Raw genomic sequence first — 24570 nt, 5'->3', positions numbered from 1 at the left:
CTAAATGACCTTGATTAAATAAGCTTTGGTTCATACCCATAGTAGACGAACATGCAGCCACCGAAAAAGAAATGTGCCAATGTCTTGTATCTATTTAGTATATGAAGCCCAGAAGGCATGGAATAGAAGGCAATGTACCAACCCATTTGTTGAAAAAAAGCATACCAAAGATAGCTAGGCAGATAGACAGATAAACATGGCTGTGTATGCATACCATTTCTGGAAGGACTCAAACCTCAGAGGGCATGGACTGAGTGGTCAGTAAGCTTACTTTTCATGGTACCTCTTCATATTATTAGGGGGGAAAATGTACCATCTGCACATAATACTTTTTAAATTTAGAAACTAGCTAAATTATAAAAATGTTAGCATAACTCAATGTAGCCTTCAAAAAGATCCTTTGTAATAATAAGGGTGATGTTAGTAAAATAAGAAGATTTTTCAGTCTTGTTTGGTTAATGCTTTTATCACTCCAAGGTATAAAATCTTAGTGAAAACGTACACTTTTTTTTTTTTTTGGCCGCACCATGCGGCTTGCGGGATCTTAGTTCCCCGGCCAGGGATCGAACCCAAATCTCCTGCTTTGGGAGTGCAGAGTCTTAACCACTGGACCACCAGGGAAGCTCCTAAAGGTATAAAATTTTAAATGAACACCTAAAATAAAAAATAATAACTTTCAATAATCCAGGAGTGAGAAAGCTTTAGCCCTTTAGCTGTGAATAAGATATTCAACTTGCAAAGCCAACACTCGATTTATTAATAAATATTTTAGTTTTAAAAGATGGCCAACCAAGGCAGCGTGGGCAGGTTAAGATCATTTGTAGCTGCTGCCACTCCCTACCCATCCCCAACAATGTATTCAAATGCAATGCCAACGGTTACTTATTAAACTCAAGAGATATTATGCCCTGGGAAAACCATTATAAACTTGGCCTGTAGGAGAACTGATCTCTTAATGAAATACAGAACAACTATCTCTGAAAACAAGAAAATGGGCAATCGCCATGTAAGTATTTATTGCTTTCGGGAATCAAACCAAGTTCTAATTTTGGTTAGCATGTGGAGAAATTTAAACTATGAAATCATGATTGATACTTTTATACTTTATCATTGTGATCACTCCTAATTGTTGGTTTTCACAACGGCAAACCATGCTTTCAAAATGCATTTGGAATATATTTTTTCTCCATTAGTCAGAAATCTCTTTGGAGGCGTGAAAGAGAAGTATTTAAAACGAGGTGGTAAACGGTGCTTGCAGAGAGCAAGCAGTTAAAATAGTATTTAAGGAATATATGACTAAAGATGTTAGTTTGCAGCAAAGCTGCACAGTTTCATAGACTGTGCCCATCGGTGTTTTGGGAATACAGGCTCATGTTGCAAATATCAGTAGATAAAGATACAAGTATTCTCATAAACCTATACAACTTGGATTGTAAGGTGAAAATATCCCAGTATTTTTTCTAAACAGCACCAAATGACCAGATATTTGCAAATACTCACGGAATGGATTTAATATTTTACTTTTCTTCTGAAATGTCTAGGCTCATGTGAATAGCATGTCTATAAACTATTAATGGCTAAAAACTGACAAAAATACTACCATTTGGAGCTAACTATGCATAAGGCAGGTCAGAGTTAAATCTTGATTTTTTTTTTTTTTTTACAGTGAAAAAGGTATATTTAAAGCTATGGCAATAAGAATTTTAATAAGGTTTTGTTGCACCTAATGTGGCTTCCCACAGGAAGACGGATTTATTGTGTGTACACTAGGAGCAAAGAGAATAAAACTCCAAAATCTTCTGTAAACTAGAACTTTGTTAATAAGATTTTCTCCTTTGCTCTAAATCAAACTTGTGCTCAGATGGTGGCAAACCTACAAGCGTTTTCTTCAAAGAGGCATTATTTTTAAAATCATCTGTAAGTAGCATTTTCATACCAGCCAAGGTTACGAAGCTTCCATTTAGATTATCTTTCAGAGAAACTGAAACCTACTTTTAAAATACTTCTGACCCTGGAAAAATTTTTTTAAATAATAAAATAAAATACTTCTGATCCTGCCTGGGCTCCCTGGTGGTCCAGTGGTTTGGACTCCAAGCTTCCAGGGCAGGGGTCATGGGTTTGATCCCTGGTCAGGGAACTAAGATTCTGCAAGCCATGCAGCGCAGCCAAAAGAAAAAGAATTTTTTTTTAATGAATAAAATAAAATACTTGTGAACCATGCAGAGGACCTCAGGAAAAATCATTGGCTCCTGGTTTAGCAGCTTAAGAGGATGTTTTCACCCCTTGAAAGTCACCCCTCGAAAGGGGCAGCTGGCTTGTGTGAGTGGTCTAGCATTTTATGTATTTCTTTTTTGAATCCCCAGAGCCAATCTTACTCCCTGTCAGAAGGCAGGCAACCGTTGTACGAAGGGCAGGCCCAACCCTTGGCAGCCGTGCAGCCTCTCAGCCACCCATCAGGGAGTGGAGAGCCAGAGTTCCATCAGCCTGTAAGCACTTTATTTTCCCTCCAAATCATAGGTATGACCAGGCTTTCTCATGGGCCCATATTACTCACCAGTGACTTGTTATACTGGACCGTCTACAATCCTCTGGTCTGAAAATGTCACCATCAGGCATTACTTCCAGGCAGGGAAATTTTTCCCTAGAAAATGTTTGTTATAATATTTGCAGCTAAGGTAAAAATGTAATTTAGAAACTCAGCTTCCCTTCCCAACAGTGTCCGCTTAATGGTGTACTGGAACAGAGTACATGATCCTACACCATGCCCCTGTGACACTGTAGAAAATATTAGTGGAATTTAACATGTGCATAAAGAATGAATATGTTCTAAGACTGTGTTTCTAGATGAGTAAATGCAAAACCTTTTTAAAGGACAAATTACTGCATCAGACAATGACTTGAATGTGTACAAACTTAAAACTACGATGCTTATAGTTTTAAAGCAACTACACAACCAAAACAAATTTGCAAACTAAATGCTAGTAAAATTCAAGTCCATGATGTGCAAAAGTATGTTATTGATTTAGTGTAACAGATAATGTTATTTTGCTGAGATTAAATGTAAAAATGGTGCAGATTGCTATAATGTGGTTTTTCTGAGTTGCAGCGTGTCTAAAATATGATGCAGTGTGTGACTTCTTAGCTCTCCTGTCACGTTTCTCTATCCAAACTACTGAGAAACTTTTGTTTGTATGACTCCCTGTAAGACAATTGGGCCTTCTCTTGGCTAAAATGCAGGCTTTTTGTATTAAACCTCCCTCTGTTCTCTGTTCTTTCACCATGAGCTTGTAACAATTAAAGTACGGCTATTTGGCATGCTTTTTAAATAGAAACACAAATGCAGGCATTGAAGCCACGTGCTAGCCCCTGCTCATCCTCATGATACAGGTATGCTTTATATTTGTTTTTATATATTAGTTATTATCAGCACTAAAGACACTATATAAAAAGCCTACTAGGAAGGTTGAATTCCCAAAAATATGTCCACAAACCAGAGTCCACAGATAACTGTTTGACAGATACTGCTCTAAAGCCAATAGAATGTTGGCCAGGAAATTACATTTTCCAAGGTACTCTGATACGGAATCCTAGCCAATTCTGAAAACTGAAAAATTACTTTTTTTTCGCTTTCCTCCAATCCTTTTGCCATCATTTTTTGAACTCAAGACATAGTGTTTGTGCCTAACCTATTTGGAGCAGTAATAACGGATACTTGGATATTATCATTTGCTGAAACACAGTGTTCAGAGTTTGCTTAGCCTGGAGGCCATGTCCCTGTGCTCAGTGAGCTCTGTGCAGAGACAGAAAAATAGATCCACAGGAAAAAAGCTTAGGTTCAGCCAGATGACTCTTCTATTCTACTGTGTGAATTGTTTTCAAGAGAATCACCATCTAGAGGAAAATAGAATATTGACACAAAGAGTGAGATGACTTTGCCATAAGAGTGTGGCTATAGGTAACAGAGTCATAGACAGGAAGCAAGATCTAGGGGTGCCATGGATAAATGTGGAAATAATCACAAACTCAAGAGGACTGTTGATTTCTGGAAATTGTTTTCCAGACTACTGCACAGGTGCTAGAAAGGACTGCTGCTTTGTTACTCATAGTATGGACCCTGGGCTAGCAGCAACATCCACGTGGCCTGGGTGCTTTTAGAAATGCAGAATCTCAGGCCCACTCAGACCTACTGAATCAGAATCTACATTTTTAACAAGATCCTCAAGTGATTCCCATGCACGTTAAAGTCTGAGAAGCAATGGACTGGGGAACAAGTTCTTAAACTTGGCTGGGTGTTGGAGTCACCTGGGGAGTTCTAAAAACCACTGATGCCTGAGTCCCACCCCTAGAGAGTCTGAATTAATTAGTCTGGTCGTTGGCCTGGGCGCTGGGATTTCTAAATGCTCCCCAGGTGATGCTAACGAGCACAGAGTTTGAGAAACAGTGAACTGCACACCACGATCCGGACAAGACTAGCTCAGCACACCGCTGATGTCATTCTGAGGGTCGGTAAATGAAAACCAACTTGTAAATGTTAGAACATCTGCTCAGCGATCTGCCACAGTGTTTGTCAACATGCCACGTTTATGACTCACTTGTGGTAATATTTAGCCAACACAAATATTGTCTGAAATGGAGACTAGTTTGGGACTTGTAGCAGGAGTTCCGAACCAGCAAGTTCAGAAGAAGGTGGATCGGGAATACCTAGGAGCTACATGACAGGTGGGGACCAGGTCCAGATTCCTGAGAAAAGAAGGGAGGCTCTAGAGACAGGTGAGAATGCGTTTGGGAATTTGAGACAAAAGTAAGCACGGCTTGGGGCTTCCCTGGCGCAGTGGTTGGGGGTCCGCCTGCCGATGCAGGGGACACAGGTTCGTGCCCCGGTCCAGGAGGATCCCACGTGCCGCGGAGCGGCTGGGCCCGTGAGCCGTGGCCGCTGAGCCTGCACGTCCGGAGCCTGTGCTCCGCGGTGGAAGAGGCCACAGCAGTGAGAGGCCCACGTATTGCAAAAAAAAAAAAAAAAAAAAAGAAGTAAGCACAGCTTTAACCAAGAGTGTACACTCAACCGTGATCCTCAAACTCAAAGAATCACAGTGAACCCCAAGCAGAAACCAGCCTAGACCATGCAGTAATATCTCTCCTATCAGGAAACCTTTTGTCCCAGAAAGTTAGTCCTTCATATTACCACTATCCATAAGAGGAAACAAAAATGGCCTCTGATGTGAAAACATGACGTGCACTAAAGCACACCTTCTCTATTTAATGACAGCGCACCCACTTAAAGTCTAGCTACATTTTTTGGCACAATTACACGACCTGGGCTGTGGAGATTTCTTGGCTATAATAGATTAAAAGCAGTCATTTTAAAGAGGTGGGGGGAAAAGGCTGGCAAGGACAAAACCACTGACAGAAGGAAGAACATGCAAACTGAAAACTTGACCCAAGAACTCTAGTTATAGGAACCCAGGGTCACTTCGTGTAGGGGATGGATTCCAGCGTATCCCAGCGCACCTGGGCAACTCTGCTCTACAGCTCGGCAACATGAATCCAAAGGCCCAGCAAAGATGGGCACCACTGTAGGTTTAAAGGGGCCTTTTGAAATGATGAAGATGATGGTAATAACAGACATTTTTCAAGTGCTTGCTAGACTGTGCGCAGTTCTGAGAGCTGTGGTCCTAATGTAGAAGCATGGGTCTACTATCAGGTATTCCTCAGTGCAATAGTCCCAAATGTGGCCCCCAGACCAGCATCATTTAGTATCGCCTAGGCTTTTGTTAGGATTGCAAATGATCAGCTCCCCACCCCCAGATCTACTGAATCAGAAACTCTGGGGGTAGTGCCCAGCAATTGCCGCTGAAAAAGCCCTCCAGGAGATTCTGATGTTCGTTAGTGTTTGAGAACCAGCGTTGAAGCAAAAGCCTCCCACAGGCCTCGCTAGAGCTGTGCCCTCGCTCTGACCACGAACCATGCCCAGCCCTCAGCCTGCCCACATGCCCTGACCATGGCATTTCAAGCCTTCTTAGCACCATGCCCTCCTCCTGGGCTTCTTACACCAAATGCAACCCAGAGAACTACCCCTTCCTGCTCCTTCCTCCACCCCAGACCAGGCCGCACACTCTCCTGCCTCCCATCTCAGAGCTGCACAGTGAACTGGCGGCAGAAAGGCAGGGAGCCACTCTCCGTCCTCTCAGCCAGCTCGACATATTCTTTTAGAGAAACTACCAGAATCCAGGTGCTGTTTGAGGCTCTGGAGATAAAAAGAGGAATAAGATAAATGACCACAGTCCATGTCCTCAAAATAGCTCACAGTCTGGTCAGGAGGCACACAAATAAATACTTATAATGACGTGTGGTGGACACACTAATAGAAACATGTCCATGGTAACAAGGTTCAAAAGTTGGACAGAGGAGGGAATGATGCCCTGTGGGAGAAGTGAGAGTAGAATAGGGTCTCTAGAGTGGAGAAAGGCATTTTTTGTAATGCAGGAGCACAGAGAGGTCCAGGAAGGCTGGTGCCGCTGGTGAGTTGAGCTCTAGCCCTGCCAAAGCACTCAGCACATCATACAGCAATTGCCTGGGCAGCTGCTACCCTGTCCCCCAGGCTGTGAGCTTCTGGGGGCAGACACTGTGTCTTACTCACTGCTGTAGCTCTGGGGCTTGACACATAACAGGCGTTCCATACGTATTTTTGATAGAAAGATCGATGAGCAGGGACAGAGACAGGAGACAAGACTAGACAGGAGCACAGGGTTGAGACCCGAGGTCCCTTGCATGCCATGCAATGTATATTGGTTTCCTAGGGCTGCTGTGCAAACTACCACAAACTGGGGGGCTTCAAACAATGGAAATTTATTCTCTCAAAGTTCTAGAGTCTAGGGACTTTGAAATCAGCCTGTTAGCAGGGCCACACTCCCTCTGAAGGCTCTAGGGAAGAATCCTTTCTTGCCTCTTTCAGACTCTGGTGGCCCTGGGGCACTGCATTCCTTGGCTCCTGGCAGGATAACCCTAATTTCTGCCTCCATCTTCACAGGGCCTTCTTCCCTATGTGTCTCTATGCTTTCTCCTCTTCTTCTAAGGACACCAGTCATTGGCATTAGGACCCTCCCTAAGTCCAGAATGAGCTCATCTTTCTTTTGTTTTAAACCACCTGTAGAGGTTTGGCATTCTTTCCTTATTTATTTATTTATCTTTGGCTGCATTGGGTCTTTGTTGCTGCGCGTGGGCTTTCTCTAGTTGCCTCTAGCGGGGGCTACTCTTCGTTGCAGTGCATGGGCTTCTCATTGCAGTGGCTTCTCTTGTTGCGGAGCACAGGCTCTAGGCGCATGGGCTTCAGTAGTTGTGGCACATGGGCTCAATAGTTGTGGCTCGGAGGCTCAGTAGTTGTGGTGCACGGGCTTAGTTGCTCCGCGGCATGTGAGATCTTCCTGGACCAGGGCTCGAACCCGTGACCCCTGCATTGGCCGGTGGATTCTTAACCACTGTGCCACCAGGGAAGTCCTGAGCTCATCTTGAGATCCTTAACTAACTATATCTGCAAAGGCTCTACTTCCAAATAAAGTCACATTCTGAGGTTCTGAGTAGACATGAATAGGGGACACTATTCAACCCATTACACCAAGGAAATTGCGCTTTATTGCCTTAAGCTAGTAGTGGTTTTTAAACTTTGCACAACAGATTCCTTTGGAAGGCTTATTTAAACAGAGAGCTGGGCCCCATCAGCAGAGCGTCTGATTCAGTAGACACTCTATGGTGGGGCCTGAGAATCTGTATCTCTGACAAGTTCCCTGGTGATGCTGATGCTGCCGGTCTAGGCACCACATTTTGAGAACCACTACCTTAGGCAGTAGAGAAGCCCTAATCGATCTCAGACAAGGGGATGACAAGGTAAGCACTGCCCTTTGGATGGACCATGCTGGAAGCTGGTGGAGAAAGGTCTGGAGAGAACCACGACCAAAGGCAAGTAAAGCGCTTGAAAGTCAGCACTTCCAAGTAAAGCACTTGAAAGCCTGGAGAAAGATGATGAACCCCTGCCCCCAACTAAAACAGTGACGATGGGATTGGAGAGACGAGGACAGATCGGAGGGTCAAATCGACATAACTGGCTGACTGACAGGATATGGGAGGTGAGGGACAAGAAAGACTACAGAGGGGCTCCAAGGTAACTGGCTTGTGCACGCAAGTGGATGATGGTGACGCACCCGGGGGATGAGGCAAAGTTTGCAAGGTGAGAGGATGAGTTTGGTTTGGGGATCTGTTGAGTCTGAGATTTCTGTGTTCCACCTGGGTTTAATGCCTCGCAGGTAGCTGGATCTGGAACTCAAGAGAGAAGTCTGGGATGGAGGTAATTTGTGTGTATAAATTCTGGTTTTTGTCTGTTTTGTCTTTAAGTTCGTATGTATTTGTTCACAGACTACGGGACTCACAGTGGCTTAAATAACAAAGACTTTTTTTTTTAACATCTTTATTGGGGTATAATTGCTTTACAATGGTGTGTTAGTTTCTGCTTTATAACAAAGTGAATCAGTTATACATATGCATATGTTCCCATATCTCTTCCCTCTTGCGTCTCCCTCCCTCCCACCCTCCCTATCCCACCCCTTAATGATTAACCCTAACAGGAATCTGAAAGGAGGGCACTCTAGGGCTGGTTCAGCAGTTCAGTCACGTCATTAAGGACTCAGGCTATGTCTGCCTTTCCATTCTGCCACCCTTGAGGTACTGGCAACATCTCCCCTCCTGGATGCAAGATAATGGCCATGTGTGTGTTCAAGTTAGTAATCTCACATGATAGGGTCACAAGGAGGAAGGAAGGGGATGGAGAAAAAAAATGTCTTTCTCCTCCTGTACCAGTCCCTGATCAGTAAGGAAAATCTTTTGGGAACGCCCAGGCAGACATCCCTTTCTATCTCATGGGCCAGAATTGGTCAAAAGCCCATCCTCGACCAATCACTGGCAAAAGTGAAGGGGATAGTGATGGATCAGGATTCATCTCCAGGGCTGGGAAATCATCTTGTCAGCTAGTGTTCTTTCCTCTCTTCCCCTCTCTCTCTCACACTCTGTTTCTTTCCATGTCCTAGCCTTATTCTCTCCTACTGAAAATGAACTTTTTCTTTTCAGTGATGGGGGAGGCAAAAGGAGTTGATGAGAGGGAGGCCTGGCCACAGGTAGTTCAGGCACCACAGAGAGTCCCATGGCCTCACGTAACTCCAGATTAACTACCCCAAGGAAATGAGTTTTCTCTAAGCATCTATACATACAATGCCAGGGAAAATTCTGATTGGCTGAGGTATATGCCTACCTCTTTGAATATCACTGTGGCCAAGGTTGACCTTACCTATCGTTAGGGATGGGCAACATTGCTTTATCAGTATTGCTTTCTTATAACTATTGTTTTTATTAATGTTACTACTTCAATGACTATGACTACTATTGGATGGACTGAAATAGAAAGAGAATGAAGATTTGAAGATCAGATGGGAAGGCAGTAAACTAATTCACCCTTTCAGTGATGGAGGTTTGGATTATGGTGGGAATGAAAAGGAAGATAAAAATGTTAAGAAGAATTTTAAAGAAACAATTAATAAGTTTGGATCCAATGCATATTGCAACTCTCTTACCAGGGGAAGAATAACATTCATTGTTTTGATTCTGGAGGAGACAAAAACTTGCTCAAAGCAAATTTAGCTCTTTCACCTTGTTTCCTTTTCAGCAAATCTGAACTTGTTCACATACTGTTGGTTATGTCCTACTACACGGCACTATTCCATGCTGTAACGGCTCAGCTCAGCCCCCAATATTTTCACTTTTCAATTCCATCTGCCCAGTTATCATTGACTCTGGAGGATGCCAGAGTACACTAGCTTCCTTTCTTCCTGTAAGCGATGAATCCCAAGTTCATACTCTCAGCGAACTGGCAAAAAACAAAAGAAAAGAAAAGAAAAAAAAACACCAGCCTTTGGCAATAGAAGAAGGAAATGGATAATTCTTTTCCAATGAGAAAAGTGCTTCATTTTTCATAACTCTTGAAGGCATGGTTCCTTTCACAGTTGAGAAATAGTCATCACCTCCCCATCACCACCTTTCCCTCAACTTTTGTTGAGGCAGTACAGCAGTCATTGGATATCTAGAGGTGTAACCCTCTTCAGAGGTCTCTAACGCCCCAAACAATCAGTGGACAACCTCAAAGCAGACATTTTCCCCAGGACACAAAGTCTGGTTTCAAGACAATGCATGTTATTCTGCCTCTAGAAGAAATTCTGAGTTGTCCAGCCCAACACAGTACTGAAGGGCCGCCAAGAATGAGCCAACTGGGGCTGCCAGTGAGGATGTGATGCAGACAAAGAGGCAGGGGGTGATGACAGACTTCTCCCTTTGGACCCACTTTAACTCAAATTCTTCCTCCTAGTTACCTTATCCCACTACTCATCTTTCAGATTTGTCATCTGGGTTCCTTTGAAATCAAATCAAAGAGAGAAAGACACCATGGTCCACTTCTAATCCTCCCTTTTAGGTAACCACAGCGATGCGTTCTTTGTGACTGGGGACCTTGCTTTAGTCAGTACCTATGTACCATTTACCACTAGAAGCTCAGCCTTCTCAACACCTTAAAGTAACATGTTGACAGAACTGTTATAGCCATTAGATCAGGGCTGTAGACCCTTCACATATCAGATTTTAGCACTATTGGCACTTGCAACCAGATAATTCTTTGCTGTAAGGGGCTGTTCTGTGCCCTGTGGGATGTTTAGCAGAATCTTTGGCCTCTATGACTAGACACCACTAACACTCCCTTATTTGTGACAAGCAAAAATGTCTCTGGACATTGCCAAATGTCCTCAGGGAGGCCAATAGCTCCTGGTTGGTTGAGAACCACTTCATGAGACACAGACCTTAAATGGGAAAGCGGGGCTAGAGAGCAGATGTCCCCATAATGTCTTTATCCGGCTGAATTTCCACCAGCGATGATGCATTCCTGCCCCTCTGGTCTAGGCTCTCCCTCACACTGATTTGCCTCTCTTGTCACAGGGTAAGAGCCAACGCATCTTGAAGCTTGACCCTCGTCCTCCTGTTGACGACAACAGCAGCTGAGAGGTGGTGGTTTTCCCCCAAAAGGCTGTTAGCTCATAAGTTCTGATGGCCAGAATGCAAAGGGCCTCCCTGCAGAAATACCCAGTAACAGGGCTGCTAAGCTACTGGTTTTCCTGCCTAGATGAACAGTGCTCATCTGGAAAGACATAATCATGAGTGAAATAATCAGGAGTCAATTTGCTCACCTCTCCTCTGGGTGTAGCCCCCAAAAGGGCTGCCCCAATAAATCGCCCTCTACCAGAGCTCAGGGCGTGGTAGGCCCATCACATTGTTTGCGTTTCTGAGTGTACTGCCAGTAACTTTGGAAACAACGGTACCCACCACCTTGAAGAGTCTTAAGTCCACATGTCCTTAAGGTCAGGTCTCAACCCCATAGTCACCTTTGATGGTAAATATCACATTGACATGTATAACCCAGACAGCATAGCCTGAGGAAACTTGTCTCTCTGGAAAATGACCTAACTATACCAATCTTCATTAAAAGGTGTTTTTAAAATGCCAACATAAAAATAACCCCAAACTTAGGAGAAAGATCACTTTTTTAATCTAAAAAGTTTCACTTATTTTTCAGAACACACAGCATACGTAAGCATATATCATATTGAGACCTGATCCAAGGGGATGTTTTGTCTATTTTCAGCCTTATTTGACGAATGATGCAAATATTTGTACCCATCTAGAATGATGGCCAAACTACTAATAGTCATACCTGTCACTTTATAACTGCATCTCTGAAAGGGTGAATAAACAGCAGCGAAGAGCTCCCTGTATTCTCAGCGCCTTTCAAAGGTTTCCTAACACGCTTTCCTAGCTATCTTGTCTACATCCTTGGCTAACAGACTTCAAAAGCTGATCCAGGTGAGCATAGGATCTAAGAACAGCAGATTCAGCTTTGTCATCAGTGAGACCATGGTGACCATTAACTTTTTGCTCAGACAAGCATTTACATAGATTTTGATTTAAAACCAAAAAAAACAAGACTTTTAATCAAATTTATTGTTTCAAGGAAACCATGCCCAAGAAGCAATCAACTTAATTAAACAATATGCCACTAGTTACCCAAGATTCATGTTTAAAGATACGAATGACCCCTCTATTGTGTTTCAAATTGCCCATCAGTGACTACTAAACGTATCTGTGGAAATGTCACCGGGATATTTTCCGGCTGAATTCAGTTTATTGACTTTAAATAGTGCAATACTTTGCATTCGTGCTAACTGGTTTCAAAGTACAAATGAGTGACCAGTTAGAGGTGAAAGAACATTGTCCTGAGAGAGAGGAGTCCAGTTTTTTCCATAAGCAAGTAAGTGACCCTGCGCAGATGACTTAACCACCAAGCCTCAGTTTATCTGTAAAATGAGGGAATTGGATACATTGAATAATGTTTCCCAGACTTCAGACTTAAGTGTGACCTTCTTGAACATTGCCAGATACATGTGCCACATGTTGTACTAATAATTCTAGTAACTATTTTCTTTAAATCCACTCATCTTTTTGACACAAATTTATCTTAAAAAGAAACTTTGTATTTGTACCATAAATGGAAAACCAATATCAGTTGATGTTAATACAGAAAGTGAGTGTATTACATTCGAACTAAATACTACTGCCAGCCAAAGGCTCAGATCCTGTCACCTGTTTTCTGATAAAAAGACCTTTTGCATGAAATAGAGAAGGTGTTTGCAAAGTAACTATTTGAGGCTTTCTGGACCACACAACCTTTGTTGCAACTACTCAGTTCTACACGGTAGTGTGGAAGCAACCACTGACCAAATGTATATGAGTGGGTTGGCTATGTTCCAATAAAACTTTACTTACAAAAACAGGTGATGGGCTGGATTTGGCCCCAGCCTACAGTTTGTCAACCCCTAGACTGGAGGAGTGTGAAAGACATACTATTACCTGGCAAAGACTGACTACTCAGAAGAATCTAGAGAGAATTTTATTTTTTTAACATCTTTATTGGAGTATAATTGCTTTACAATGGTGTGTTAGTTTCTGCTTTATAACAAAGTGAATCAGCTATACATATACATATATCCCCATACCTCCTCCCTCTTGCGTCTCCCTCCCACCCTCCATATCCCACCCCTCTAGGTGGTCACAAAGCACCGAGCTGATCTCCCTGTGCTATGTGGCTGCTTCCCACTAGCTATCTATTTTATGTTTGGTAGTGTATATATGTCCATGCCACTCTCTCACTTTGTCCCAGCTTACCCTTCCCCCTCCCCATGTCCTCAAGTCCATTCTCTAGTAGGTCTGCATCTTTATTCCTGTCTTGCCCCTAGGTTCTTCAGAACCATCTTTTTTTTTTTTTTTTATTCCATATATATGTGTTAGCACACAGTATTTGTTTTTCTCTTTCTGACTTACTTCACGCTGTACGACAGACTCTAGGTCCGTCCATCTCACTACAAATAACTCAATTTCATTTGTTTTTATGGCTAACATTCCATTGTATATATGTGCCACATCTTCTTTATCCATTAAAAGGAACTCCTTTCCCAGTTGGAAACTAATGGGCTTTAATACCTTCAGTGTTCTATGTCACTCACTTTGAAAAATGCTTGGTTGAATTTCTACCCTAAGAATCTATGATAAACCTCTTCCCTTTATCTTTTGCTCCTTGGATAAAGTCTAGGATTTCTTCCTTGTACAGCCCTCAGTGTATATATTTTTTCAGTTGTCTTCCTCATTCACTGGGATGTCAATGGGAAAGTTCCTAATTTTTATCAGACCAACCTTGGTTGCACATTAGAATTATCTGGAGAGTTTTTAAAATTCCTATACCTAGTATATACCTATATCTTAATGATTCTGATCTAATAGGCCCAGGATGTGACTCAGTCATTTGTGTATGCTCACAACTGGCTGTGGCAAACTTGCAAAGTCAGCCCCATCCAGGGTGACCAACTATCCCGGTTTCCCTGGAACTGGCCCAGTGTTAGCACTGAAAATCCAGGATTTCCTGGGAAATCCTCAACCTTCGGCAGTCAGACAGTTGTTCACCTTAGTGCCAGCCACCACTGGCAGAAAATTCTCGACTGTCTCCAAGAGGGTCAGGAACAGTTTCAGAGAGGAAATGAGGCTTCAGCAAATTTCCTTATGTAGATCCATTCTCCACTGTTGCCCCTAGAATGAATGGTGGGCAACCAGGTGTTTAAAAAGTGGATGGGCACGAGGATCCGTGCTGTCAGTCCCCAAGCTTCTTCGGCCCTCTGAGGACTCAGGTAAGACAGTGAGGAATCCATCACAGCATCTGTCCTCTGCCTCCCCTACCTCACACTGATAGGCCCCTTGCTAATAAGACAAACCGGCAGTCATTTTGCATAGATTCTGTCAGTAGGGAGAAGTGACCTTTTTTATTTTCTTTTTTTTTTTTTTTTTTTGCGGTACGCGGGCCTCTCACTGTTGTGGACTCTCCCACTGCGGAGCATAGGCTCTGGACGCGCAGGCCCAGCGACCATGGCTCACGGGCCCAGCCGCTCTGCGGCATGTGGGATCCTCCTGGACCGGGGCACGAACCCGCGTCCCCTGAATCAGCAGGCGGACTCTCAACCACTGCGCCACCTGGGAAGCCCGAGAAGTGGCCTTTTACCTGTGAAAATGTTTGACAGTTTATCAGGTTGGAAAGCAGTCACCCGAAAGGAGCAAACATCAGAAACTGGCCATCCTGCTGGCCTCATGCCTTTTCAGTCTTCAAAATGCCTCTGCTAAAATGCAACTCCCTGGCACACCGTGGTCCTCGAACGACGATCCCTGTGAGCTAAGGGCAAGATGCTTTAGGAAAGGGGGAAGTGGAAGATTTGGGGTGAGATGGGGAGAGAAGGAGGAAGAGTCCTGAGAGCCTGTTGGAGACGGTCAGAGAAGCCAGTCCCTCCCTGGCCAGCTCTGATTACCATTATGAGATCTCTCTGCCCAGTACTCTCGTTGTCTTTTTTTCCCCAGCTTTATTGAAATATACAATTGACGTATAACATTACATAAGTTTAAGGTGCACACTGTGTCGATTTAATACACTTACATATTGCAAAATGATTACCAGCATGGCATTAGCTAACACCTGCAGCCTGGCACTTAGCTACCGTTTCTTTTTTGTGGTGAGAACATCTAAGATGCTTTCTTAGCAACTTTCAAGCATATAATACCATTTATATATATATATAATATACATTTATATATAATACCATTTATATATATATAGTTTCTGTATTATTTAACTATCATCACTATGCTGTACATTAGATCACCAGAACTTATTCATCTTATAACTGCAAGTTCGTACCCTCTGGCCAACCTCTCCCCCTTTCCCCTAGTCCCTGGTAACCACCATCCTAGTCTCTGCCTCTATGAGTTCAGCTTTTTTAGATTCCACATATAAATGATATCATACAGTATTTGTCTTTCTCTGACTTATTTCACCTAGCAGAATGTCCTCAAGGTCCATCCATGTTGTCACAAATAACAGGATTTCCTTCTTTCTCGTGGCTGAGTAATATTCCTTTATATATAATATTCCTTTTCGGGCTTCCCTGGTGGCGCAGTGGTTGGGAATCCGCCTGCCGATGCAGGGCACGTGGGTTCGTGCCCCAGTCCAGGAAGATCCCACATGCCGCTGAGCGGCTGGGCCCGTGGGCCATGGCCGCTGGGCCTGCACGTCCGGAGCCTGTGCTCCGTAACGGGAGAGGCCACAACAGTGAGAGGCCCATGTACCGCAAAAAAAAATGAAAATAAAAAAAAATATATATATATATATATATTCCTTTTCTTCCTTCTTTCCTTCCTTCCTTCGTTTCTTCCTTCCTTCCTTCCTTCCTTCATTCCTTCCTTCCTTCCTTCCTTCCTTCCTTTCTTCCTTTCTTTCTTTCTTTCTTTCTTTCTTTCTTTCTTTCTTTCTACCACATCCTCTTTATATATTCATCCATTGACAGACACATACGTTGTTTCCATATCTTGGCTATTGTGAATGATGCTGCAGTGAGTCACACTGCCTTATTTCATCTTCCTAAGATGCTGCTGGGTACAGCAGGTATTAGTCCCAGTTTACAGAAAAGAAGCAGAAAATATGATTCTATTTGACTCAGAAGGAATATTGGGAGCAGAGTTTGACAATGACGCCTCTCCTGCACGCACACTTTGCCCTGAGAGAGGCTGTCCCTTTTGCCTTGCAAATAGTGATAACTGGCCTTCATTTTTCATTTCACTTCCTATTTTCTCATCATCAAGAATATTTATTGATCCCATGGTCATGCAAGTGGTCCTCAGCTTCTCTGGTCAGCAGACAAGTCACTGGTCTCAACTGGTGTTTCTACTAAAAGTACAGCATTCTAATAGTTGAAATGAGCTTTCTATCATTAAATTTTTTTAATAAATAATTTTGACAGGAACAAAAAAATGGTTGATGAGAAGTCAATAGTAGAGTTTCTGTATCCAGACTGTGTAGGTTTGAATTCCATTACTTACTAGCTGTGTGACCTCAGGCAATTAATTAACCTCTCTGTGCTTTGATTTCCTCATCTGCAAAATAGGAGGTCACAATACCTACTTCATAGGGTTGCTGTGAGGACTGAGTGACTATACGTAAATTGCTTGGACCAGTGCCTGGCACTTAGTAAGTTTGTAATAGTCAGCTGTCATTCTCAATTTGAAGTTTCTCCCATAAATTTCTCTTAAACTCTTAGCTCCTGCTACTACTTCTCTACAAGTACAAAATCGTTTCTGATTTAGGAGAGAATTATGTAATCAGCTATTTTAAAGTTGCCACACAAGGCACCATGTCAGGCGCTCATTCGACACTCAGCAGGAATCAGGTCAAAAGGGAAGGAAGTAATAAAAATAACGCTGAGCCCTCCCCACATGCCAGCATCCTGCTCAGCACTTTTGATCCATATCCTTATAACAACCCACAAGAGATAGATACTATTATTACCATCTTTCAGATGGGAAAACAGAGACTTAGAAACGATAAGGAGAGAAATAGCATCACGCCAGATTCAAGGGTAGATATCTTGGAACAGGGGGGTTACCTGTGTGATCAGAAAGAAGTCTCTCTCCCAAAATGAACCTCAGTATCCCCAACTCTATACAAGGCGAGTTTAGCCCAAACGGCCAATGTTAACTGACGTACCAGTAACTAGCATGGGGATGGTCATTGCTAACGCTGAGGAGAATACAGGCATGTCTGAGCCTCTCCCCAGCACGGCCTTCATTTTGCTCCTGTTTAATAAGAGCAGGCCATCACTTAGTTCTAATCCTGGCCCTCTTTCTAGTCTCCCCAGCCCCCCTCCTGATTCCATGTCAGCTCAAACAGTAGCCCTCTTTAGATCAGCGTACAGAGAGCCCTCTGCCCTCTGCTCCCCAGCATTTCCTCGGAGACTTCCCGTCTCAGAGTCTGGACACCAAGCAACCACTTTTAAATATTTACCGAGGAGACTGCAGTCAGACAAGCCTTCTGGGGAGCAAACAATCCAAATGCCACTCCCATTACATTTTGATATTATTTCAGAGTTTACAAATGACCCTTACATCCTTATGTCATCCAGCATCCCACCTCCTACGTGCCACCCACCATGTGCTTACTGTCATCCGGCACTGTGCTACTGCATCCCGGACACGACTGCATCCAAACTTCACACTACCCGTGAGCTGGTGCACCTCCACTGTGAAGAGGAGACGACAAAGGCTCGGGGAGGTGGGTCAGCTTGCCCTAGGTCCTACGACCAGCAAGAGGCAAAGCGTAATTGGACACAGTAGGTCTGACTCCCAAGTCCACACTGTGTCTTTATGTCACATTTAGATCAATCATGTTTGTTCTGCAGCGGCGCTGTGACAGGTCATAGTAAGCACACATGTACACAGACCCAGAAAGCATCGTGCTGTAGTCTCTCCCTGGAATATCCTTTCCCCCACCTCCACCCCTCCTCTTCCCCCTTTTTTTCTGCTTGCCTAACTCCTACTCATCTTTCAAAAACCAGCACACATGTCAACTTCTCCATAAAAATTCCTCTTTCTCCTCTCAGCTATTGGCAGCCAAAGTGCTTACCATATCATAACGCAATTGTCATTGATCTATTTCCATGTTGATTTCTCTGAGGACAGGGGCTACGACTCATAGACATTGAGTGCCCCCCTCACCTGGGGTAGTGCTTGCCACGCAAGAGATGTTCAGTACTTGTTTGTTGAAGGAAGAGGAGGGAAGAAAAAAAGGAGGTGGAAGGAGAAAAGGAAGAAGGAAAAGGGAAAAGAGAAGGGAGGAGAGGAAGCAGGGGAAAAGAGAGGAACTGTTCAGAGGATGGTCTAATTTGCCTGCTGTGTATTGCTTTTTAATGAATTCACGTGTCTCTCGTGGGACAGTATATTCTTATTTTCCAGTCTTGATGTTATCCAAATAGAAGATGAGGTCACCTGATCAGGTCATTCCTACTGATGGGCAGGAGTGTATTTAAATATAGGTGTACTCAGGTTGGATGACCCACCTGGAAAATTTTGGTTACTATATAATGTATAGAGCAGTGAGTTTGCAAACACATCCCTCAGCTAACTTTTTCACACACCCCTTCCCCAGAGTTTGCTGTGAGTTGGAGGCAGATTTCTTGAAACCCCCTTTCGATCTTAAGAGTTAAGCCTCCCTTGAACTGTGCTGGGTCAGAAGCCTTTGGGCAGGTGTCTGCCTGGGGGTATCAGATGTGGAGCCGCGCCTCTTCCTGGGCTGTTGATGTGCTGAAGCTGACACATCCCTGAGTCATTCCGGGTGTTTTCAACATTCTTTCTGCCCCGGTGACACTGCTTCCTAGGCTCCTAAAATTTCAGTTTATTTTCTCTGCATCCTCCCTCCAGAAAAAAATTGTTCATTCGTTTCCTTGTTTTAAACGCAAGAACATGAAAACACAGAAAAGTAACATGTAGACGCACTAGAAGGAAGAAAAAACCAGAAAAGCTCCCAGCGTAGTCATGCACCAGGCAGTGCCCTTTGTAGAGTTAGAGTATTGGTTTCATTTTGAGCCTGACACACCAGCTTGATGGCCAGCGCTGCACCCACCTTGTATCTCAATGGGACCCTCACACCCAGGGGTGCAAATTAGCACACTGGCCAGAATATGGTGTTGCCGTGTCAGCCCAGATCACCTGGACTCCACAGAGCCTGAATTTTTAACCATTTTACTGCCCTGGGTGAAATGCATGCCTGGATCCCAACTGCAGGCGGTGAATGAAAAACTGATCCTCAGAGTGCCATTTACGTGGTGAAAACCCCTCAGGCAATATTCTGGAAAGGCCCTTACTGATCTGCCTTCAACAAATATTGTTTACATTTATTGAGCACGTGCCCTCTGCTAGGCCTCATTTTAGATGTTTTGCATGAATGACTTCATTGAAACTCTCACAAGAGACCTATGAGATAGGGGGTATTATTATCCGCATTTTGCCATGAGGCAACCACAGTACAGAAATGTTCCCAAACTTGCCCGAGGTCACAGAAGCAATAAGCAGTACCGCTGGGATTCAAATCTAGTCTGACTAGAAACCTATGTTCTTAAAGTTGACTATTATATCCTCGGTGGCTACCTATTATAAACATGGTGTCTGGGGCATTGCGAGATAGATAACAGATGGATAGATGGATAGATAGATAGATAAATAGATAGATGATAGAATCTCACAATATCAAGTTTGGAAGATGTCTGTTTATTTCTATATGTATACCTTCCAAATTTGTCAAGTCAAAATACGCAGAATCAAAACCCTTAATATCACTACAAGACAAAACCCAAGAGTTGGCCCAAAGGAGCAGAGGCAGGACAAGCTTGCCTGTGGTTCCTCTAAATATCTGGCACTGGAAATGTTATCTCACATAAGCCTCAGATCTCAGAAGGCAGACACTGCCCCCATTTTACAGATGAGGAAATGGTGGCCTAGAGTTTAAATGGCCCAACTTTACATGACTGCTGAGGGGCAGGACCACATTCAAATTTAGATCCACGTGGGCTCAAACCCAGACTCTGTAATCATTTTTTTTTTTTTTTTTTTTTGCGGTACGCGGGCCTCTCACTGCCGTGGCCTCTCCCATTGCGGAGCACAGGCTCCGGACGTGCAGGCTCAGCGGCCATGGCTCACGGGCCCAGCCGCTCCGCGGCACGTGGGATCTTCCCGGACCGGGGCACGAACCCATGTCCCCTGCATCGGCAGGCGGACTCTCAACCACTGCGCCACCAGAGAAGCCCTGTAATCATTTTTATTAACATCTAACATGTCTTTTTTAATGTGTCTTCTGAGTGTCAATGAAAATGCTGTTTGAAAAAAACCCAAATCAAACCAAAACAAAACCAAAAGAAGGAATGTTGCCCCCTCTCTTCTACACCTTGTAGTTGAGAGCAGGCGAGCTATCCATTTATTTGTCTCAACCCACACAAACTCAACCCTCTGTCCCCATCCTGGAGTCCCCTGCACCCCCGTTTTGTGTCTGACTCACGTTCCCGCAAACCTGCTTTATATGGAAGTTCTGTTCAGCGGCCTCAGGTTTCAAACACAAAATCTCCTGATGGGCAAACAGGCCCGAGGCCCCAAGTCAGCTGCCTGGCCCACTAACAATGAACAATGGAGGTGGAATGTCCTCTCCGTGTATATTCCCGAGAAATTTGTTTCCCAGATCATTGGAACAAGCCAAGGACACCCCTTGCATCAACACTGGCCATCGCTGATGAATGCAGCCATTGTAGACACAGTCCCAGCCAGGCTGAGGGGAAGATTCCTTCCACACAGACTGTTTTCTTTCTTTCTTTCCTTTTTAAATCATGTCACATGGTTCCTTCCCTCTGACATCAAATATCCTGCTGTTACTAGGAACAAGCTGGAATCCTCTTCTGATAAGGAAAGCTAACCAACATGGCTAAGAGTCATTCATTCCTAGAAGGGGACGGTGACTTCAACCTGCCCCGCTGAGGGTCATGCATCTGATATAGACTTCTACGCTGCATTATTTGTAAAGCAAAAAAAAGGAAAAAATTAAGTCTCAATATCATCTTTATTCCTAACATGGGGTTCAACACTCTCCCACTGCACCCCACGCCACCCCACCAGACATTACTATTATTTTGGACTAAAAGACATTTATTTTTACTCATTTTTTGGCCTTGGATAAACAAACTGGACATGTTCGGAGGGTACTTTTCCCATCCCTCCACTCTTATAACTCTATGATATTTGTATCATGGAACCATCTTGCTAAAACAGAGAGGGAATGTCATTTCATACCTGACAGTCAGACAGTCCTGGTTTTAGCCCTGGCTCCGATTCAGCCGTTACCCAGCCAGGTGATCTTAACCAAGTCTCCTCATGGCTTCTGCAAGCCCTGACAGCATCTTTGAGCAAATGAGGAAAAAGTATTCCTCTGGGGGAGAAGCAGCCCTGCCAGCACAGAGCTCGGCAAGTGTGTCCCCAGCAGGACCCAGCTCCCACTGCCCTCAGGCCGGGCATAACCTGAACAGCCATTCACAAGTTCACAGCCATTCTCTTTTCCAACTTGTCAGTTGTGAAGTGGGATAGATAATAAGTCCACCAAACTCTTGTACCGATGAGGCTAAAATGACACACAGAATAGTTTATGAAGCCTGTCACGAGATTTCTGCAGCTCCGGTTTAACTCTACCTCACTTCCTAGGTCGCACCTAATACTCCTGATGAAAAGCAAAGACACAATTTTCTTCTTTGAGATTGCTACTTCCCACACTCCCACACCCAGAGAACCAGCCCTTTTAGAATGTGATCAAAAGGCAGGGTGGGCTTGGTCAGTGTGCAGCCTGTGCAGCTGCACCGGGCCCCACGCTCAGAAAGGCCTTGCTCTTCGTTTAATGCTCTGATGTCACCATCTTGAAATTCTTAATTATTTTTGAACAAGGAGCCCGACACTTTCATTTTCCACTGAGCCCCACAAATTACGTCTCTGGTCCTCCCAACAAGCCTTCAGAAGCACCAGATAGCCTTCTTACAGCCCACAAAAGATTGGGAAAGGAACATGGGACACGCCATCGCTCTGCCGAACGTGAAGGCCCCAGTCATAATTAGAGTGTGAGGCAGGATGGTGCACGGGACCCAAGAGCATGAGCTTTAGGAGGTAGACTGAGCTGGTGCAAAGCTGCATCCTGCAAGACCACAGACAAATTCCCTAACCTGCCTGAATCTGGGCCCCCCCTCTGTAAAGCAGACAACAAATGCCTACTCTTCCCTGTGAATAATGAAGAAAGGTCTGTCAACGAAGAAGTTATCTAGCACATGGCGGGCGCTCAACAAATGTGAGCCCCTCTCCCAGCTTGTTTCAGGAATGGATACTTCAAGATGGGCCAATGGACTACGTTCCAAAAGGCAGTGGGGTGATGGGGGCCCTGAGATCCCTTTGGCTCTTAAGATTATATGATTCTCCATTAACCAAAACCTAGAAGCCAGCCTTCCTCCAGTCCATAGTTATTCAACCTCAATCTTTCTCTCTCTCTCTCTCTCTCTCTCTCCATTTCCACCCTTCTTGCCTTTGCTTTGCTTCATTCTGAACCCATGTTTCCTTCATGTAGTGGACAGCATGGCTGCCAACAGCCCTAGACTCACACTCTGTTGGCTTAGCAAACCCAGCAGGGAGAGACATCTCTCTCTCTCAATATCTATATATCAACCCAGGGAAAACTCTAATTGACCCTGCTTGGATTACATCCCCACTCCTGAACCAGTCACTAGTGCCAGAGTGACAGGGTGTGTGTCCACCCAAGGGCAGGACGACGGGGCTCAAGCTTCATGACTGACATCCCCCCGTGAGACCACATGAAATGGGAGAGGGGAAGTCCCCCAAAGGACGTAGGGATACCAGGCAGATAAACGCCACTCGTCCTCTGTGCTTTATGTGGTTTACTGCAAAGTAGGTCAATTGAAAGAAAAATAATAAGCAAATAATAATAATGTAGACATAGATAGCTGTGGACATTCAGTGCATGTATTATGCCAATGACTGAAGTATGGGAAACATTAGTATATATACAGAACTTTTTCTCCCCAAGGAGCGGTAAAAACCAATAACTCTGCTATTGCTGGTCCATAGGTTTATCTCTGGCAAACTAAATATTATGTCTCTCATTGTGTGAATGGTAAAGCTTTTAGCCCAGATTGTCAAATGGATCTGTAATAAGATCCTAGAATCCTCAGCTTCTGGCCAAGAACACCTATTCTCTAGACATATTGTGTCTCGTGGCGAAGGTTGAAAACCAGCATTCCAGGACATTGGTCCACTGTATTACTCTCTGTTTCAGAGATAGACACACAAAGGTGGGGTTAATATGAAAATCACTTCTCCCCGAGCTGGCCGGGCTGATTGTCCTTGAGAACAGAGGGGGCCATTCTCCGTGGTCATCCAAGTCCAGCTGGCTCCAGGGAGCACCAGCCATCTCTCTGGGGCCAGAGTTTCCCCAGCTGATTTCCACATGTACCCATGTGTAAAGCGGCGGCTGGTCCCTCGTTTGGATGACTGCTTGGTCTTCCCGTTAGCTGCCAACTTCAGCCAGAGATAATTATTAAATGCCTATATTGTCCACTCAACCTTTTCAATTATTTTTTTCTAGGCCAAAGCGAAAGTTCTTCAGGGTTTTGATGCTGATCGAGATGCCAAAAAGCTGAACAAAGCCTGCAAAGGAATGGGTATGAAAGATACTTTGTTTGCTAATTTACTACTGAAGTTGATTAAACTTGATCTCATGTCCAACTTTCCCACGATCTTAGGAAGATGACCTCCCACTTAGCTCGTATCTTCCAAGCTAAGTTGATCACTTTTAAGGTTCCCTTTATAAAAGTTCCCAAAGTTATAAGCAGGTCCTATTACTTGTCAGGATTCAACATAATAGCTAGAAATTTAATATTATGACATTTAATTTGAACTTGAGATGGGGGAAACTTCATGAGAAATGTCATTCATACAATTCTAATGTCATCTAAACCCTCTGATGCCTTTTATGGGAGTCGGTAGGGAATCAGGGCTGATGAGAACTGGATTAGGGACCTGGAAGCTGTATCTACGAGCAGAGCAAGTGGAGATGAAACTGTGGCCAAGGTTGACAATCAAGAGGCAACACTGGAGCAACTATTTACATCCAGGCCTAAGTGCATGGCCAAGGATGGGAGACTAAGCAAGAGATCAGGAGTAAGGTAAACCCAGGAACAAGGCGAGATGAGGGAGGGAGCGTCTAGGGCTAGGGCCATGAAAAGAGGCTCTGGAACCCAAGGAAGTCACTGATAAAACAAGGTTCTAGTCCCAGAAGCTTGGAAGAAGGTGGAATTTGAAGCTCAGATAGAAGGATTTACCTTGAGTGGGAGGGCAGAGGGGAGGGAGGGAAGACTGAGTGCAGAAATAGATACATTCATGGGTGTTTTAAGAGGAGAAGGCTGAAGGCAGTCATACCTAGTAATGGGACATGGCTCCATGAGTGTGAGGCAAAGTTATCTGCTAAAGACTTGGGTT

At 44.1% G+C, this 24570-nt stretch overlaps 1 protein-coding gene across 3 annotated transcripts in view; it reads left to right on the top strand.

Moving 5' to 3' along the window:
* Positions 1-955: 955 nt before the first annotated feature.
* ANXA13 (annexin A13) overlaps positions 956-24570 on the top strand; it is a gene marked incomplete at its 5' end in the record, with an annotated part of 55748 nt that continues 32133 nt past the window's right edge. Inside the window, 3 exons of one of the 3 annotated variants that reach the window (XM_082858492.1) lie at positions 956-1006; positions 2364-2486; positions 23678-23753. In XM_082858492.1, coding sequence (XP_082714618.1) covers positions 956-1006; positions 2364-2486; positions 23678-23753 — 250 coding nt within the window. The remainder of the gene's footprint in view (positions 1007-2363; positions 2487-23677; positions 23754-24570) is intronic. The other 2 variants (XM_082858493.1, XM_082858494.1) reach the window with 2 other exon arrangements.

The sequence above is a fragment of the Leucopleurus acutus genome (genome assembly GCF_964270905.1).
Source record: "Leucopleurus acutus genome assembly, chromosome: 17".
In the NCBI taxonomy this organism is placed as follows: domain Eukaryota; kingdom Metazoa; phylum Chordata; class Mammalia; order Artiodactyla; family Delphinidae; genus Leucopleurus; species Leucopleurus acutus.
Note: the sequence above shows the minus strand (reverse complement) of the source record. Positions and strands in the feature narration are given on the sequence as shown.